This window comes from Rhipicephalus sanguineus, chromosome 8 (assembly GCF_013339695.2).
Source record: "Rhipicephalus sanguineus isolate Rsan-2018 chromosome 8, BIME_Rsan_1.4, whole genome shotgun sequence".
NCBI classification, from domain to species: Eukaryota; Metazoa; Arthropoda; class Arachnida; order Ixodida; family Ixodidae; genus Rhipicephalus; species Rhipicephalus sanguineus.
The window spans coordinates 7,642,899-7,662,435 of NC_051183.1; the positions used below are offsets into that span (position 1 = coordinate 7,642,899).

At 48.2% G+C, this 19,537-nt stretch overlaps 1 protein-coding gene across 1 annotated transcript in view; it reads right to left on the bottom strand.

Moving 5' to 3' along the window:
- The window catches only part of LOC119401277 (gustatory receptor 68a), a 53,105-nt gene extending 35,847 nt beyond the window's left edge, over positions 1 to 17,258 (bottom strand). Inside the window, exons 1-5 of the mRNA XM_037667967.2 lie at positions 17,006 to 17,258; positions 13,142 to 13,404; positions 11,661 to 11,926; positions 2,557 to 2,812; positions 1,207 to 1,275 (exon numbers count right to left, since the gene is read on the bottom strand). Coding sequence (XP_037523895.1) covers positions 1,207 to 1,275; positions 2,557 to 2,812; positions 11,661 to 11,926; positions 13,142 to 13,404; positions 17,006 to 17,246 — 1,095 coding nt within the window. The 5' untranslated portion in view covers positions 17,247 to 17,258. The remainder of the gene's footprint in view (positions 1 to 1,206; positions 1,276 to 2,556; positions 2,813 to 11,660; positions 11,927 to 13,141; positions 13,405 to 17,005) is intronic.
- Between the last annotated feature and the right edge of the window lie 2,279 nt (positions 17,259 to 19,537).

Genomic DNA, 19,537 nt, shown 5'->3' on the forward strand with positions numbered 1-19,537 from the left:
GTCTGCTGCGCTGGCCGAGACACTGTCATTATCAGACGCGGCACTGTCAGTCGCAGACATTACAGCTGATGCGCGGCGTGCTCACCTCTCCACTGTGCGCCTGCTCGTCCCAGATGTCACAGTTTTCATACTCCGCGCCGGCGTGACCGGCATGCCTTGCACGACTTCCGGTTCGTTCGTAACAACGTCTACGTCGTACGTAGACAGTACACTCGGTCGGGTTTCGGTTTCGGTGTTGCGCTTTTTTGCTTATTTAAAATTATTCTCCAATTTGCCGAGTATTTCTGCTATCGGGCCCGTAACAGGAGCGTCTCAGGAACATAAAAGCACCATTACTTTGACATGGCCAAAAAATCGCCGGAGTTGGCCTTTAAGGCATGAGATAGCTATACCATTTTTTTACACTCCCGTGCTTGAGGTGTGTGCGTTTTTTTAAATCTTGTTTCCCTCTTTTTTTTTTCCTTCCTTACCTTTCTATCCCCCTTTACTCCTTCCCCAGGGCAGGGTAGCAAACCGAAAACTTTCTTCTGGTTAACTTCCGTGCCTTTCACTTAATCTTTCTCTCTCTCTCTCTCTCTACAGTCTTAGAATGTTTCGACGAGGAGTTTAACAGCGGTTTAGAAGATCTAGGGGAATATTGCCAGCATATGTTGTTCTTCTGAAACGTTAAGGAAATGTCTAAAAATTGTATTCCATCAGTCTGAGGCAATTCTTTAGTGAAGTTAGGGGTCGCGTTTGTGGTGTCTTGACTTCTCTCTTGTGTCCGTGTTTGCACGCCCTGTCTCTTTGACGTGAATGCTTACCAACTAGCTCAGCTCTCTGTTATTCTAATCTTCTTTCGCTTTGCCCATTTACTTCTGAGTCATTTCATTGTTGTTTCTTCATTGAAGCTACGTCGGGTCTGTAGTTCCAGTCGACGGCTCAGGTTAGAATAACCCACGCGAGAGAAGAGACTATAGCGAGAAAGAGAGAAGAGTCTTCTCTCTTTCTGCTAAGTCTTTTCCTGTCACGCCCAGTCTACCTTCTGGCATTTCAGGGACAACAGTTCTCAATCCACTGTTTGAATGGACCGCCTTACGCAAGCTTCATCAGGTGACCCCCTTGACCATTTCCTCCCCTGAACACGCGACCTTTTTTAGCGCGACAATGCCAACGTCCGCATAAACAGGTTCGCCGTGAAAACAACGCAAGACAAAAGGCACCCACCTGTGCTAAAAGGTCGTCAGAATAATTCGCCATAGACACTCCTTGCACTGCGCTTCGCAACTCGATCACCTGCAGTACAACATTACGTGGCATTTCTTAAATACACAATAGTTTTGGTATCTTCCTATCAATACACGGCGTGTTTGTTAACGTTTCATTATCGCAACCGTAGCAGTAGTGTCCGCTTTAAGTATAGACGGTTCTTAAACTATTGTTTCACTTTACTGCCAACATTATTAATCTGCTTGTTTTACAATACCGCCAACTGCTTTATGTCAGTCGTGGCAGGAGTGGTGTCGGGAGCTCGGTTATGGTGGCTAGAGCCATAGCTCGGTTAAGCGGAGGCAACAAACAATCGTGTTTACAGCTCAAGAACTGAGAGTAGACTCAGACTGACGCCTAATCAACAGTAAAACAGGTTCCGCCGCGTGGCGGCAGGGTCGCTCCTTGTTGGGCTAAAGAAACGGAGGAGGCCTGTTGAAAATAGGAATGATTACGAAATCAGCACTAGAAACCTGCAGAACTTTCAAGGAAATTCTCAAAGAAAAAGATGTACGGTGACTCTCGGGGTAGCTCTGTGTTGTTTGAAGCCAGGGAGGAAGTATTGAGGACTAAGACTTACCGAGCCAAGTACGAAGGTATAGACACATTATGCTTGTGGAGAAGAGGAGGAGGAAACGGATCAACAGATGACACTCTTGTGTAAAGGGCATCACCCTACATTTCAAGGCAATTGGGCTGATTTTTCAAAGCACTGGGGTTTAGGGACAGTGAAGGCAAAAAGATTAAGCGGGTAGAAATAACAAGAGGAGTTTATCTCATTGGCGGCTAAAATCAAGGAAGGGGAGAAATTTAGTCCTTTACTGCGTAGAGTTAGCACTTTACTATGTATTACGGCTATTACGGCTAGGTGGCGCGAGCCGCCGCCCGATCAAAAGGGCACATCCATCCATTTAGCGCCAGTCCCGTCCTCTCTGTCTGTCCGTGTGTTGCTTTGCGCTACAATTTTTTCCTTCAGAAGCCATTCATCGATCCATGGGGATCATTGCCTCGCTACCAAGAAAGGCCTCACGGTGATGGTCACAGGTACCTCATACCTACAATGGAGCGGGAGACGGTCTCGACAGTCGTGCATGCAAAGGAAAAAGGAAGTTTTCAATAGTGGGGAAATCACAAATTTAAAGATAAAAGTCATACTCTGGAAAGATACCTATGCGCAACTGCTCAGAGCGATAACGTCGACAGAACAGCATGTAAATGTAAATTGGTCGTACATGATTTGAGTTTGTATCATTTTGAGTACGCCCGGTAAAAAGACGTAGAAACCGAGTAGGGTATTATTAATCTTACGGCGGCCTTCATGCGATGCGTGGTGATGGTGGGCAGCAGTACGCTGAGCCAGTGCAGCGAGCCGAAGAAGAAGAAGAAGAGCCGCACTCTAAACTCGAGCTCCGGGATGATGGTGTAGTAAGCGGCTGCGCACAGAATGGCCACGCTGTACGCATACGCGTACAACAGGCTCGGACCGAGCAGCGAGCTGGCCAGGTCGACGCAATTCTTTAGCAGCGCCAGCTGGACACGCATGTGGTCCACCAGTAGCACTTTCCTGCGATGTCGCCAAAGGTGCAAAAATGACGAGTAAACATATCTATCTATCTATCTATCTATCTATCTATCTATCTATCTATCTATCTATCTATCTATCTATCTATCTATCTATCTATCTATCTGTCTGTCTGTCTGTGTCTGTCTGTGTCTGTCTGTGTCTATCTATCTATCTATCTATCTATCTATCTATCTATCTATCTATCTATCTATCTATCTGTCTGTCTGTCTGTCTGTCTGTCTGTCTATCTATCTATCTGTCTATCTATCTATCTATCTATCTATCTATCTATCTATCTATCTATCTATCTATCTATCTATCTATCTATCTATCTATCTATCTATCTATCCGCCAATGACTTTGTGCTCTTGCGACCGTTTCGTTAATTGGATATACAGCAAGATTGTTATGGTGAGCAATGAGTTCATGAGGAACATAAATGAACACAAAATATAACATGAAAATCATGATATACATGTCATGTACGGCATGATTTTCATGTCATGGTCTTGGCGCGCTCGCAGCCGTTTCATTAGCGAGTTTTAGATAGCGGAAAACAGCAAACGCAAGGATTTAGCGTTAGCGTTAGTGTTGTGTGCTCCTAACTGCGCATGAGCAAAACGTAAACGTAGCCCGAGCTCTTACGTACGAACGCTACGTACGGAATATAGCGTTCAACGCTAACACTCGCAAGAGATCCCGTACGTAGGGCAAGATGGCGGTGCTTGTTGAAACTAAGTTGAAGCGAGAGCCGTCCACTTCGAATATTTCTAGTCGTCGTCCTGCATTAAACTCATTCATTCCCAAATATTGTTCGTATTTGATTTAGATTTGAGTAATGAGGCTTCGCCAACCTTGTACCGCTGATAAAATAGCTCCGTTTTTTATATACAAAGTGGATTTGCGGTGCAGAAGGTTTAACAAAATTTGTTTACAAGGTTCGCTCATGTTTTCTGTAACCGCGCGGAGACGGCGACGCTTGCAGGTAATAGGGGTCTTGAAGAATTCTCGAACGCGGCATGTCGACAGAAACCAATGTGTTTCTGGAACTCAACACTTCTGCAAACGCGACATGGAGGCGCAATAACAGTGACTTCGGATCAGCTCGACTTAGAGGCGTTTTTGGGGATTCTACAGTGCATTTAATGTTTCTATGTCTAGATGGCGCCGTATGCGCTTGCGTTAGCGTTAGCGGGAATGCCTTCCGCTGTACTATAGTGAACGTTCTAGTTCACTATACGCCGTACTAAAAGACCACCGTTTGGCACGCAGCGCGTTCCGTTTTAGCGTTAGCGTTGAGACGCACGCTAACGCTAACGTAAGCGTTTCCCGCTATACTAAAACTCCTTATTAGGCAGTTTTAGAATAGCGTACGCAAAGCTTTGCGTTGGCTTTCAAGCGCAACTGCGCATGCGTCGTACGCTAACCGCTTGCGGGCTCCCATTAAGTGACGGAAATAACGGGCCGCAAACGCTAACGCTAACTTAGCGTACGCTATTCTAAAACTGCCTATTAGGGAGCTTTCGAATAGCGTACGCTAAGTTTGCGTTAGCGTTTGCGGCCCGCTATTTCTGTCACTTAACGGGAGCCCGCAAGCGGTTAGCGTACGACGCATGCGCAGTTGCGCGAAAAGCCAGCGCAAAGCTTTGCGTACGCTATTCGAAAACTCCCTAATAACTGGATATACAGTTGAAACCCGCAATAACGAAATCGGCGGGGAACGCAGAAAATTTCGCTCTTGCGGGAATTTCGTTGGCGCGAGAATGCGGCAGAAAAGACATGGAATTTACAAAAAAACACATTTTATTTCCAAAAGTCAGTAAGTTTGCTTTGGCGGGCCTTACCATGCAGCAGTTTCATGCCTCTCGATCGGGAATCTCGCCACCACGCACTGGTCAGTGACGGCGGCACTGCGCTGTCACCAGTACCGTCATCAAGTGCGCCTACGGGCGAACCTTCTTCCGGCTCCGCTGGATCAGCGCGGATCAGCGCAGAATCGTGGACAGCGAGCTGCACGCACCGCCGAATTCTTCGACGATGTCTATCTTTTTCCTGCCCTTTTCCACCTCACTGATGATTCCAGCCTTATCTTCCAGCGTGATGAACTTCCGCTTTTTCGTTGGAGGCGGCATCTTCGCAGGCAGCGAAATCGGGCGAAGCAATCGCAACAGTTCACGTTGCACCAAGCGACCAAGCAAACGCTCCACAAATGGCTCCACACACGCGACCATGTGCGCGCAAAGCCGACAAAGCCAAGCACAGAGCCGAGCCAACGAACGAAACTCCATGAGGAATGTGGATTTGGCTACGTAGTCCGCGATAACGAGCAGGTGTTTCGGCAAGCCACCATCATCATCATTATTGTCGCCAGCTTTATGTTTTTTTTTTGTAAACAATGATGGCGGCTGTTTCTCAAGTGCGCTGTAGCGATAGTTTTGCACAATTTAATTGTAGCATGAATGCATTTCAGCAGTTTTCGAATGTAGTTAATGTTGTGAGAGTAGATTATTTGCGCACTCGTGTTTCGAAAATTTCGTTAATGAGGGACTGCGGTATGAATATCTTTCGTAGTCGCGAGTTACGAAATGCATTGACTCCTATGGGCGTTCGCCGGTGCTCCGAAAATATTTCGTTGCGGTGAGAATTTCGTTCCCTCGGGATTTCGTTATCGCGGGTTTCGACTGTATACCAAAATTGATATGGTGTGACAGGAATGTGTCGCGGTAAAACCTCCTCACCCGGAACAGCGCTGTCAAACGCCTCGTGACGCTACGCCATCATCTCATTTCATTGTTTTCTGAGCCATTGTTTTCAGTACTAATTACGCACAGCTGAAGTGTTGTATCCTAAGAAGTGCGTAATATATATATATATATATATATATATATATATATATATATATATATATATATATATATATATATATATATATATATATATATATGTACCTATATCATTGCAACGACGAGCCATATGTACACGCTGCCGCACGGCTGGCGACATATTTGCACATTTAGTTAAGTTATATATATGTTAAGAACTTCAGCTACCGCAAGGGTTAAATCATGATAATAGCGAGTTTTAGTATAGCGGGAAACGCTTACGTTAGCGTTAGCGTGCGCCTCAACGCTAACGCTAAAACGGAACGCGCTGCGTGTCAACTGGTGGTCTTTTAGTACAGCGGAAGGCATTCCCGCTAACGCTAACGCAAGCACATACGGCGCCATCTAGAAATAAAAACACTAAATGCACTGTAGAATCCACAAAAGTGCCACGAAGTCGAGCTGATCCAAAGTCACCACTGTTGCGTCTCAATGTCGCGTTTGCAGAAGTCATTAGTTCTGACACATTGGTTTCTGTCGACATGCCGCGTTCGAGAATTCGTCAAGACCCCTATTACCTGGCCTTTTTAAGCTGGGACGCATCACGCGTCACATTCATGCACTGCCGCGAAAGACATGAAGAGAAACGAAGCCTGACATGCATCTGCTTGACTTGTGGCCGTATCTTGGAAAGAGGCGACTATAGACAGCGTCGCCATCTCTGCGCTGCTACAGAAAACATGAGCGAACCTTGCAAACAAATCTTGCTAAGCCTTCTGCAGCGCAAATCCACTTTGTATCTCAAAAACGGACCTATTTTATCGGCGGTACACAGTTGGCGAAGCCTCATTACTCAAATCTAAATCAAATACGAACATTATTAGGGAATGAATAAGTTTAATAATGCAGGACGACGGCAACAAAGACTCGAAGGGAAGGGTCTCGCTTCAACAGGCACCGCCATCTTGCCCTACGTACGGGATCTCTTGCGTGCGTTAGCGTTGAACGCTATATTTCAGAAATAGCGTTCGTACGTAAGAGCTCGGGCTACGTTTACGTTCTGCTCATGCGCAGTTAGGAGCACGCAACGCTAACGCTAACGCTAAATCCTTGCGTTTACTGTTATCCGCTATACTAAAACTCGCTAATGGCCGTTAGTCGTCGTTACGGAGATGTGCCACTAGGCGTTAACGGGAGTGCGACGCGTCCACATTAATTGGTGCTGTATATGTCAAGCAACTGTAGACATTGTACAAGCTCTCATATACCACTGCACTATAAACAATAAACTACTTCTGTGACGAGACGTTTCACTTTCGCGTTATACCGATTCCTATGACGGAGGGATCAACCAACCATCTTTTTTTCCTCGGCTGAGAAGGATAATGTTTATAATAAAACACAATGAACCTATAGTGGCATCATGTCTAAAAAGCGCTGTCTGCGATAAATCACAGGAACGTTTGCGAACCGTCAATTATTCGAATAAAACATTGTGCTCCCAATGCTCACCTCAATATGGCCGAACTCCAACCACGTCTAGCATACGTGTTAGAGCAAAAAGGCATTGACGACGAACAAAGGTATGATTAATGGCCGTTAGCGTGCGCCGATTGGCTTAATTAGTAGTTCCTTCACAAAATGTTGCACAACGTCGAATATGTTGTGAATACGAATCAACTTGGCTTCGTAGCAAGCGCCAGTCAGGTTCACGACTTAGTTGGTCACATAACAGAGCTTTAGAATCGTCGGTGCCCCAAGGAAATACCGTCGAAGCCACTGTGTATGCGCGAGACGCGAAGAGCGCTTGGCTTTCGCGTCGAGCACGTTATTTCGCGGATCTATTCAGTAGTCCCAAACGCTCCACAAAATCCTTGCGTCAATGAATACGGCGGCAGCACTGTTTATAAGTTAGGCCTAAAAACGTTGGGCGGTACCCCCTGAAGCGACAGCTCACCTAGAACTAAAATGAAAGGGCCTGGGAATGAGCCTGTTCGTATGGTTTCATGACAGCGCGGAAAGCGAAGACACTGCCGGAAGAAATGGACCGGACTGTGGTGAAGTGCGCGTATTTTAAAGTGCGCGCCGTGAAATCACAGTGGAAGACAACGAAGAAGAAACTGGCACGGGCGTCAAAAAGCAAAAAGGATAAATAAATGAAAAGCCAATTGGAGAAAACCACGGCTATCGTTCCGAAGCACGCGAAGAGAGAAGGAACGAGGCGAGAGGGAGACGACAGAAGCAGCGAGGAAGACGGGCGCTGCTCTCGGCCGTCGGGTTCCGGACCCGAGCCTTGGTGAGCAGTTGAGCCGGAGGGACCTGCCACGTACGAGCAGGCCATGGCGGCGCGTCTTTGACATGCTGTTGCTGCGAGACGTCCTGTGCCTGTGGACACGCTGAGCTGTCGGGCTTCGGGCGCGAGCTCTGGCGTGGGTGTCCGGCCGGGACGCGGCCACGGCATCGGAGCCTCCTCTTCTACCCGCAGCCTTGGACGGCTGTTTCGATCAGGGGTCGTCGCGCTCCACTCGAAGGCTTGTCCACCATCCAGGACCTTGGTGAGACCAGCGTTTGCGCCTCGTCGCTCCGATGAACGTAGGAACTGAGAGTTTAGGACTTATGTCTGGGTTTAGTTGTTGTATATTGTTATTTTGGCCTTCTGTCAGTGTGATGTCTGATCGTTTTCCGTGTGTGTATTAAATGTTGTGTGCAAACGGCCTCGTCCTTTCGTGGGTGTCTGTGGAGACGCATCAGACATCCATTAAATAAGAACCTGCACGTTGTGAGAAACATCACAACGTAACATTGGCGTCCGCAGCGACAGGACGAGGCCGGTTGTAAACATTGTTCGCGGGACAAAGCTATTCTTGAAAGATGAGCATGGAAGAATTAGCAGCCTTGGCATTGCGCGTGGGTTTAGAGGGTGCGGAGTTGAAAGCTTGGTTTGAGGAGCGAGAAACTCGAGTGCTGGAGCAGAGGGCTGCAGAACGAAGGGCAAAGAAGGAGAAGCTCGAATTGGAACTAAGGAATAAGAAGGAACAGCTCGAATCAGAACGGAGAGCACTTCAGAAGCGGCTGGAACTTCCAGTGGATAAAAAGACGGAATTGGACAGGCGGAGGTGTGAGGAAGCGTGTCACGCGTGCCATGAAACCAGTTTTTGCGGGAGTGGGTTGGAGTCTTGCAGTAAAATAGACCTCGAACCTCGCCATAGTCTCTCGTTAGAGCTAGGAACTCAGGCAGAGAATGGCATGGAGGTAGGTAGCCAAGAATCTTGGAAAGGTCAGATTGAGCTCGACGAAGCAGAGTACGGCTTCGGGAGCACGGAACACAGAAGTTCCATTAACGCTCAGTTGTGCTTTGCAACCTCTTGGAGACAAAGCACGGGCCTTCAAGGGGCTAAGGAATCTCAGAATAGTTCCATTGAAGGAACAATGACGCTCCTTGAGGGTGATTACGGCGAATGCCGTAGAATGAACTCTAAGGTGGTAACCACATGTTTGCCAACTCAGCTGCAAGATCTGGCAACCGCTGATTCAGACACGTTCGTGCATTATGACAATGACGAACATGTTAAGACAGGGAGGCCAACTTATCTGGTTAGTTATGATAAAACTTGTCTGAGGGAGTTGGAAGAGAGTGCGGACGCACAAGTCATGGCTGACAGAGTAAGGTGTGAAATAGTGTCAGTATGCCATAACATGGCCTCACGCGGTAACTTGACTGGAAAGGTCAGGAGTGATGAAGAAACAGCCACTAAATTGGCTGATGAGGTTGAGGATATTAGTAGAGCGTCAGTGCAGTGCTCTTTGGAGAATAAGGAAATCGAAGTTTCAGCTGTGGCGCCCTGGGAGGGAGAAGGCAGTTTCTTAGAGAGTTTGAAGCCTCAGCCAGCTGATCGGTCCAGACTAGGCGTCGACGTGCCTAAAACAGTGGCTCGAACGCTCCTAGCTCCGCGTGCGTGGAGGCAACGCGTCCACTTCGATTTTGATGTTTGCTGGTTTTGGGCCATCAGGTCGGCCGCGTGTCAGACTGTCATCGGGATTTACAGACAGATGTGTGGGCGCAAACGCTCCCAAGCGTCTCCGGTGCTTTGTGGCAAATCGAAGGCCTATGCGATTCGTCTCGTTTGGGACGCAATCACATGAGCGCTGAGGTCAATGACCGGTGGCTTTTCTGGATTTTTTACTATTGGCAACGGAGTTATATTTATTATACATATTCCGCGTGTTGTGTACTTGTATGTAATGTGTTAAGTTGAGTATCTCGTGTAGTTTTTTTTATTGTTTAGAAAACTGTTGGTTTAAGATAGGCATTTATGTTGAATGGAAATACTATGGTGAATGAGTGTGGTGTTAGGACGGTATGTAAAAGGAAGCAATAATACTCATTTAGCATTGAGCATATGAAAGGGCCGGAGAATACTTGCGCGAAATTCATGAGTATATTGTGAGTCAAGATGTCAGGTTTGGATGGACTGTTTAGTGAAGTGTTGGTTTAGAATAGGGACATTTATGTTGAGTGAAAACATTATGAAGAGTGGTAATTAGAACTGTATACTGAACGTTGCAGTGCACATGTGCAGTGTTGTGAATGACATACCGCGCACGGGTCAGCAGTTTTTTTTTTTTTTTTTAAACTAAATGAAAGGGGGGCTTTTGTGGTGAAGTGCGCGTATTTTAAAGTGCGCGCCGTGAAATCACAGTGGAAGACAACGAAGAAGAAACTGGCACGGGCGTCAAAAAGCAAAAAGGATAAATAAATGAAAAGCCAATTGGAGAAAACCACGGCTATCGTTCCGAAGCACGCGAAGAGAGAAGGAACGAGGCGAGAGGGAGACGACAGAAGCAGCGAGGAAGACGGGCGCTGCTCTCGGCCGTCGGGTTCCGGACCCGAGCCTTGGTGAGCAGTTGAGCCGGAGGGACCTGCCACGTACGAGCAGGCCATGGCGGCGCGTCTTTGACATGCTGTTGCTGCGAGACGTCCTGTGCCTGTGGACACGCTGAGCTGTCGGGCTTCGGGCGCGAGCTCTGGCGTGGGTGTCCGGCCGGGACGCGGCCACGGCATCGGAGCCTCCTCTTCTACCCGCAGCCTTGGACGGCTGTTTCGATCAGGGGTCGTCGCGCTCCACTCGAAGGCTTGTCCACCATCCAGGACCTTGGTGAGACCAGCGTTTGCGCCTCGTCGCTCCGATGAACGTAGGAACTGAGAGTTTAGGACTTATGTCTGGGTTTAGTTGTTGTATATTGTTATTTTGGCCTTCTGTCAGTGTGATGTCTGATCGTTTTCCGTGTGTGTATTAAATGTTGTGTGCAAACGGCCTCGTCCTTTCGTGGGTGTCTGTGGAGACGCATCAGACATCCATTAAATAAGAACCTGCACGTTGTGAGAAACATCACAACGTAACACGGACCAAGCGCTTGATGTTTCTTCCTGTGTCTTCGTTTCCCCCAGTCACGAGACTCAGTTGCACTCGAGGAGAGGAAATGAACGTTTATCGTAAGAAGCCCGAGGCGAGTGGCTTTCTCAGTCCAGAAAGCCGTTGGCAGCGTCCCGCGCCAGGCCCAGACTTCTATGGTCTTCCAAGCCCTGTGCCGATCTCTGAATTACATAAATAAGTGTTTACGCACCTGGAAAATAAATGCTGGTTTAGGCTTCTTCAACCTCACCCATGCAACGAAGGACATAATTTTAATATCCGTCGCTGATTCGAAAGCACGTAGACCGAAAGTCGCTTGTGTACTCACACTTGTATCGTCTTAATTCATGAGGAGCGCGCTTTACATAATTGGACGTTATTAAAAGCGAATTTATTAGCGCTAAGCTTTGTTTAAAAATACTACTATGGGAAGATCATTTCTGTTTCCGCTATCAGTTAATCTTCCTCGTAGCTTGCTTTTCCAGCCACAGTAGCGCTGCCAGATGCGAGTATTGAGCGCAAAACCGTATTCCTGTACACAAGACGTACCCCTGCGTGCAGCAGACTCAAAGCTCCCCGAACATTTGCTCCGAACTTTCCATAAGAGTGCACCTGCTTTCCGGAGTGCTTCTGGAGCGCAGACACTGGTCCAGGTTTTTGTAGATGCAGCCCAGGTAGAGCGCGACGGCCCTGGAGATGTACATGAGCAACAGCCGAGTGCTGAGGCACATCGAGGTCAGGTACATGACGCCCAGGAAGCCGTTGCTGATGGCCAGGTTCATGAGAAGCGGGTTCAGCTGGCGCCCTTCTTCTATCAGCAGCACCGTGCCGAAATGCGAGTGGATGTTCAGGGCTACGTTCAGGATGATGATGGTCACCTAGAGGAGCCGTACAGTCATAAAGCCTAGTTCCACCAGCAATTGCATAGCGTTTATGCCATCATCTAATCTATGTTTTTACTTTGTGCATTTTCAAACTACAGGGAAGCGTGCTTCCTTCCACGAGTGTTTCAGTCAGACGACTTGCGCCGAGTTTGCAGTATTAAAGTGGCACTCTCATAGGAGTCCGCACATGACTATCTTCGTCCCATTTCTTTTCTTTTGTTTTCTTAATAAGTATGATTGTGCGCTGCACAGACGTGACTGGTCTCAAACATTTCTATTTTACCGTAAGGATCCCTATGCGGTCACCATGTGTTGAAACATAAGCTTGCAACAAAAACTCTACGTTTCAAAATCGGCATCCAGATTTCAGTATTTCAATCATTCTGTAGATCAGTATCGATATCGAAGCCTGACGTCAAATTTCCTAAAGAAATGAGTCATATAGGAGATATAAGAAGGGGGACTTCCTTCAAATGACAACGTTAGCTGACATAAATTTGTTCACCCCTCCTTTGCCCGCTCCGCCTTCGCAGACAAAATTTCGTAACAGCAGCTGAGGTGAGTTTCGGACGCCTGCTCTAACTGGTCATCTGTCCTCGTGACGTGACCTGTCCAAATCCACTCCCTGCACTCTGCTGTCTTCCCGTTTCTTCGAGTTACGCCTGCCATTTCTCGTTCCATCGCACGCTGGGCGGTTCTTAGCTTCTTTTCAAGTTCCTTTGTTTATTTCCCATGTTATGAGCGGCAAAATACAATCGTTGTACACTTCGCGCTTTAGTGACAGTGGTAATATAATAATTGTTGGGGTTTAACGCCCCAAAACCACGATACGCTTATGAGGGGCACCATAATGGAGGGTTCCGGAAATATCGACCACCTGGGGTTCTTTAACGTGCACCTAAATCTAAGTACACGGGCCTCAAGCATTTTCGCCTCCATCGAAAATGCTTGAGGCCCGTGTGACAGTGGTTTAAAAATTTTCGCCGTACGATTCCATCCTTATTCTTGGATGGATTCTTTTTACGTGGTATAGCTGCCTTGTTAATATTTTTTCTAGGTATATATACTGTTCTAGTGATTCAAGGATCCGGTCGTCTTTCGCTCTCGTGAGCTCATCTAGTCTTATCTTTTGCATATTCCTCTACAACCATACTTTGACGCTTTCTCGGTTCAATAACTTCTTCCTCGTGCTAGTCGTCTGCTCCTTACCTGGAACAGTACCATAACCCACGCAAAGCGCACCGTCTTACGCTGTACGTAAGGGGGCACGGCAGTGTGTATCTCGATGAGACCGCAGATCCGCAAGAGCTCGACAAACTTCGGCGCCTGGACCAATAGGAGCACGTTGTTCAGCACAGCCTCCACGTGCAGCGCCGCCATGAAGGTGACGAAGATAGTCTTGTTCAGCCGGTCCGTGTCCTTCATGGCATGCTTGTGCCGCTCCGAGTCCACGAACAAGGCCAGACCGATTGCTGCGTTTGAACACAGCACACGTCCATCTACACATCTTAATTTTAGCCCTAAAGAGGACGAACACATCAGAGACGAAAGGACAAGCGCTTGTTCTGTCGCATCTCATGTGCTAGGCCCTCTTACCGCTAAAATCAAGATGTCGCCAAGTGTTCGCAAACTCGCTCAGAAAAAGTTATAAAACTAAAGTTTAAAGGGTCACGAAGGAGAAAAACGATTTTTGTCGTATTAGCAAAAGACTTTCACGATATCAAAAGAACCACTCCTGCCGCGAGCAGACGCACGGTAAGCGAGAAAACGAGCAAAAAGAAAATGCAGGGGGCGACGCCACTTTGAACTGCCTGCAACAATCGCCTTGACATCATAGATTTTGAGAGCGTCTGCTACCGCGTACATAAATCTTGAGTGGTAAAAATGAAGTACACTTTTCTAAACTCTATAGAACCTAGCACAAGGTTCGGGCATACGAGCTACCTTCACTGCTGTCGAAGAGGCCACTGAAAGCGACGCCGCCTTGAACATGAGAATTACCAACTTATGGCGCATCGACTCTCTTCGTGTGCAGGACGGTCCTGACGGCAGCCAAGGCGACAACTTTGCCCTTGACTGTTTGAAAATGGCGTTTCCAAGAAAGAGGTTCCCCTCCTTCTTCGGGAGCCTGGTCTGGAGACACCGGCCAAAGCAACTACACCCTCGCTAAACAGCGGCTCCTCATTCAGCTCCGACCATGGAGGAAGGAATCCTAAGGAGAGGCCCTATCGTATTTCAATGCATTGCGAAAAGTGTGGCGGAAGTCACGTCAGATTTATGGGGCAAACAAAACAGCAGACGCCCCGCGGCGTGCTCTCCGCGGTGGTTAGCTTCTGCGCAGATTTGTAGTCCCGGCGTAAACTTACCGCGTATTGTGCGGTTCGCACGCAGTAAAACGTTGCAAGCAGACGTTACCAGGCTGTTCGTGCGTGGCAGGCCCGAGCGCTGCGCGCTGAAATTCTTCGTGGAGCGTTTTTGTGCAACAGTACAGAATACCGGTACGTGCCGTGATCAAAAACGTTCAGCCCCTGCATCATCGTATTCGAACTCGCCTAGCAGTGACTTACGCGTTCTGCTGGGCGTTAGGCCTTCCCTTTCTCGTAGCCCGATTTCCCGATCTGTTGCCGGATTAGCGGATCTTTGTTCGTGTATATATACGGAGTGAGCGTAGTAGCTATTCGGCGCAACGCCAACCTATAGTTGACGTAACTTCACGTCGAAAAGAGGACACCGCTGTATTGTATACGCGATCGTGCACGTAAAGTTTGTAATTCCAGTACGCACACAACAACAAGCACGCAGCGAGCGCACACCGCACAATACATACATCAAGTAGTCCGACAACAACAACATAAGTTTACTGCCCTTTCGTTGAACGACACAGCCTCTAAAAACGTACGATGCCTTCGCCGCATGTTATGTACGGCGCGTCAGACGGCAAAAACAAAACTTCACGTGTGTTCTGAGTTGACACAATGAGTAAGAAGCAACAGAGCGCACATCCGTGAGCTTCGCATGCAAATACCATGCATTAGTGATCAGCAATGAAGCGAACGTGTACGTACACATGAAAAGTGACACCCGGTACTTTCCGCAGTGCACGCGATTTGCACCAATTTGCACAGGGTATACGCAACCACAGGCAACAGCTGGGCATTGCGTAGCTTTCCTAAGGAACACACACAAGGAGCAGCACGCGTGAATCGACTGCGCCGCGGCGCCGCTTGCACGGCGAAAAAAAAAAAAAAAAAGACTCTAATCGCGCATGCGCTTGCAAACGACACGACGGAAATCGCGAAATGTTTCGAGGCTCCTTCGCTAGGAGGCGATGCGGGTGTTTGCGATGTGGAGGCTTCACGAATGTGACGTCAGGGCCTCTCCTTATTTTTCCTTCCTCCATGGCTCCGACGCTTCCAACAGCAACCAGACCTTCTTGCTCGTTATGGCGATACCATCCAGGCATGCTTCAGCGAATCCCGTGCAGAACGAATTCCGGACAACGACATGGTTCACAAAGCCCAACACGTACTCCATGCCGCATCATGGAGTTGCCTTGCCCCTTCATAGGGAACGGGAAATGCAACGGCGGCTGCGAGAAGACCCCGAAGTATCATCATCACGAACCGGTATGTGCTACAGAAATTCGGCAAATCGCACTACTCACCGCTTTAAAAGCTTTAATAAACCTTCAGGATTAACTCAGTGATAAACACCGCACGTTTCAGCTTCGCTGAAGCATCTGTACGGAGTGCTTAAAGGGACACTAAAGAGAAACAATGAATTGGTTTAGATTGACAAAGTGTGCTCGGTGAACTCTTGTGTAGTTTATTTCACAATGAATTGGTTTAGATTCACAAAGTGTGCTCGGAGAACTCTTGTGTAGTTTATTTCACCACCATAGGTTTATTATTAGAGGAGAAAACCAAGTTCAAAGTGTCATTTTTAAATTTCGCGCCGAACTTTGTAGTTCGTCACGTAAAAGACTTCAAAGAGCATTTGACGTATTTTGGCGCCACTGACTCGACGAAATTTCCACAAACTCGTTATGTCAAGTCTCTGACCCCCTCAGAGGACAATGTACTTCGATTTAACCGATTAGGAACTACGTAGGCCCAAGCAGGCGCCGTCAAAAATATGTGACGTCACGGCAAATGGTGCGGGAATTATAAGGTGGCGTCGCCACCTGTATTTTCTTTTCGCGCGTTTTCTCGCTTATTAAGCGTCTTCGCGCAGAAAGCGTGGTGTTTTTGGTATCGTGGAAGACTACTTTACTAATGCGAGAAAAATCGTTTTGCTCTTTAGTGTCCCTTTAAGCGGTACGTACAAAGAGAGAATACTATATATTATTCTCTCGTTGTACGTACCGCTGAAGCACTCCGTACAGATTCATAGAGTTAATATACCGACTTAACTCTATGGGCGCATTTATAGCCATAGAGTTAGTGCAGTCCCTAGAATATTCTAGGGACCTTAGAGTTAGCATAGAGTCTATAGGAAAAACTAGGCCGAATGAGCACAGACAACAAGAACACCGCCATTACGTGCGGTTTTTTTTTTTTTGTTTTTCTGTTTGTCAGTCGCTCTTTTGTTGCGCTGCGGGATGTCTCAATTGAAAACTCGACGCGGAGCGGTGGCAGTCTGGTCGCCATGCTCCGTGACGTCACCCTCGTCGCTCCTGATTGGTCAATCGCGTCGTAGAACCCGTCATTTGCCGCAGAATTGAGGCTTGACCCATTTCACGCGGCACGCCGCGAAACTCCGATTTCTGCCGCTCTTGACGCGCGCGTCAGGCCGATGTGCCGCGCGTGGCTTGACGCATGCCTTATTGTCGCTAGCGTGGCCGTAGCGTTTAACATAAGCTTCAAAGCAGATCAACGGAATTTTGAAGTAGGCTTTCGCCTTCAAAATCTTTGACCCGTACTGGGCATTTTCCTGGGCCGTGATTGCACGGGACGCCCGAGCGCTATTTTGTGCATTGGAATTCTTTTGTGCTCCATCAAATGCTAAGTTCCGAAGCCAGCTCCCCCGAATTTTTTTGTGAACGCGTGACCTGAATGGCGGTATGTGGCTCACCCAAATGGTAGCACCATATGCCTAGCGGGTACAGCAGGTACAGGCTGGCTCTTTTTGCCCGCACGCGTTGTGGGTCGGTGGATGCGAGGTTCTCCAAGAAGCAGCAGCCGAGGAGCCGCTGTGCGCGGCCGACGATGCGGAATCCAGCGTAGAAAGGCCGACACTCGTTGCGCAGCTGCAGCATCTTGCTGGGGCTTCGCTCAGCCGCGGGCACCACTCGAGACTTGTCCCCGCGGAGCATCTCTCGCTGCGGATGTAAACGCTAAGAACAGCGCATGCGGGACAGGACAGGTAGAGCAAACGCTTCCAACCAGTAAAACTGAAAACACGCAAAATATGGTCAAGCAAAGGAAACACACTTGCTTTGCCCACGTCAGAAATTCGGCTGAAGCCCGTCTTACGGCTCGTTCACACTGAGCACGCGCAGAGTTCAACATTCGCCGACGTCATTGGGGAGATCGCAGAAACCCATCGCTTTCTGGCGCACGCTGCCGAGTGGCGTCAGAAGGCGCTAATGTCGACTGCCAGCTAGCTCCGATCGGGCGGGTCTGCTTTCAATTAAACAGCGTAAACTGGGAAGAAACGTCATGCCATGCAATCTGACTGTTCCACACCTGGAATCGCTCAAGTATCGCTATTCTGCCTGCGTGTCACTGCGGGACAACGTACAGCGTGCCGCTTCGCGGTTCTCACGATTTTGCCATCATCACTACTGGAGCCTCGGTCGACAGAGATGCACCGCTCTACCAATGACGTCACACGTGACATTTCTGCTCAGTTCACGTGACCGACAGTGCGAAAAAGCCCGGTTCCTGTGGGCCCGCCCTCTTCTCTTCACGGGAATATTTGTGCGAGGCGTTCCCCGGTCCGTCTGCATGAACGCATCGACCGTCGAGGCCTATATTGAATGCAACCCATCGATTTTCCTTTCCCTCACGCGTGCTGCATATTCGGTGGGCGTAATGATAAGACAGAATAAAAACGTTCACGAATAACCCTCTCGTGACCCAATTAATTCTCTCCATTAAGTATTCACTTTCGCTTCATATTCATAATCTTGAAAAGGAGCCACCGGGTTAGCTTGGTCGCTAAGGCGCACTCTAAGAAAACAAAGGTTCTGGTGAGCCCTGGCTTGCCACGTTAACTCTCTCTTTAAAAATAGCTACGTGTGTGGCAAGTCAGGAATAGTCAAAAAGAGTAACAGGCAATCTGTTTTCTTCGGGTGCGTCGCTCGAGGGCGCGGGTTCGATTCCCTACGTCGGCGGCCACTTTTCAACAGGACGGAGTGCAAAACCACTCGAGAAGTACGTGCAAGGGTGGCCAGCCTCGTCATTGCATAGCGCATCCCTAGCATTCTTTTTAATCATGCAAACTTTGCGCAGCTGAAAACAGATTCAGTGCGTTTCGTCAAGCTTTCGGAATATAGGCTCCGTGGGAGAAATATATACAGGAATATCATACATATAAGTAATCTACAATCTACAATACACCTGGAAAGTGCGTATAGAGCTACTTGAAAAGCGTGTGTGATATAAAAACAGCCTGAAAAACCAACGAAAGAAGTGAACCCGCTACATCACGCCATGGTGAGACGCCGAACAAACACACAGCCGTCCATCATTTTTTTTTAATGCGAATGCATTTCTTAGTTGGAGCATGTCAGGCGTCTGTCGGCGTCCGCGCGCCGGCAGTTGTTATCTCTCCGCTCTCACTCCCTCTCCCATAGCAACAGCTGCGGGCGCGCGCGCTTATCCTCGCCCCTAGCAACCGGAGCAGGTGGTGCGGCCGGAGTAGCGGAGAGTGAGTGGAGCGGAGGAGCGCGCTCTGGCGTGTGAGGGCGCTCGCATCGCGGGAGCTCGGCGGAGCTCCCGCGTGTGTGGAGAAGGTGTAGGAGAGGGTAGGTGCAGTGCTTCGCCGCTCCTTCTCAATTTACGCCATTAAAATTACTACGCCGTGTACTCTCGGCGCAAGAAATGCATTCACATTTCCTCACGATTCCCTTCGGGGAGGTGGGGGCATTTTTTTTCTTTCGGAGGCCGCCCACCTAGGGCGCACACTGCGCTTGCTAAGAATAAAAGTTTATTCTCTCCTCTTTTGTAGCCAGAGACGCAAGGGTATACGTGCCACTGTGACTTTGCGTGATACAGAATCCTTAGACTCGAAGTCTGTGCGGGCACCTACTTTGATTGTGTGTGGCAGAAACGATTCCGTTTCGTTTTTCAGATTGTCGGGTCATCGTTGATACAGCTCATTTTAGCCGTATATATACCAGAAAAAAAAATCCTGTGGCCGAAACATTCATGTGGGGACAGATTACCAGCGAGCGCGAACTTTGATTATTTTGCTGCACCCAGCAGTTTCATCTTGTAATTTGCTTTTACCATCAGACAATTCGTTAATTTAAAGGCTTTTGTTAATTAAAGACTAATTACCACGCGGCACGAGTCATTACGCTGCCCCCAATTCACGGCAAGTCTCCAGCGGAACCAGCCTTTTATTTTAAGATGGATGTTTTTAAACCTTACTTTAACC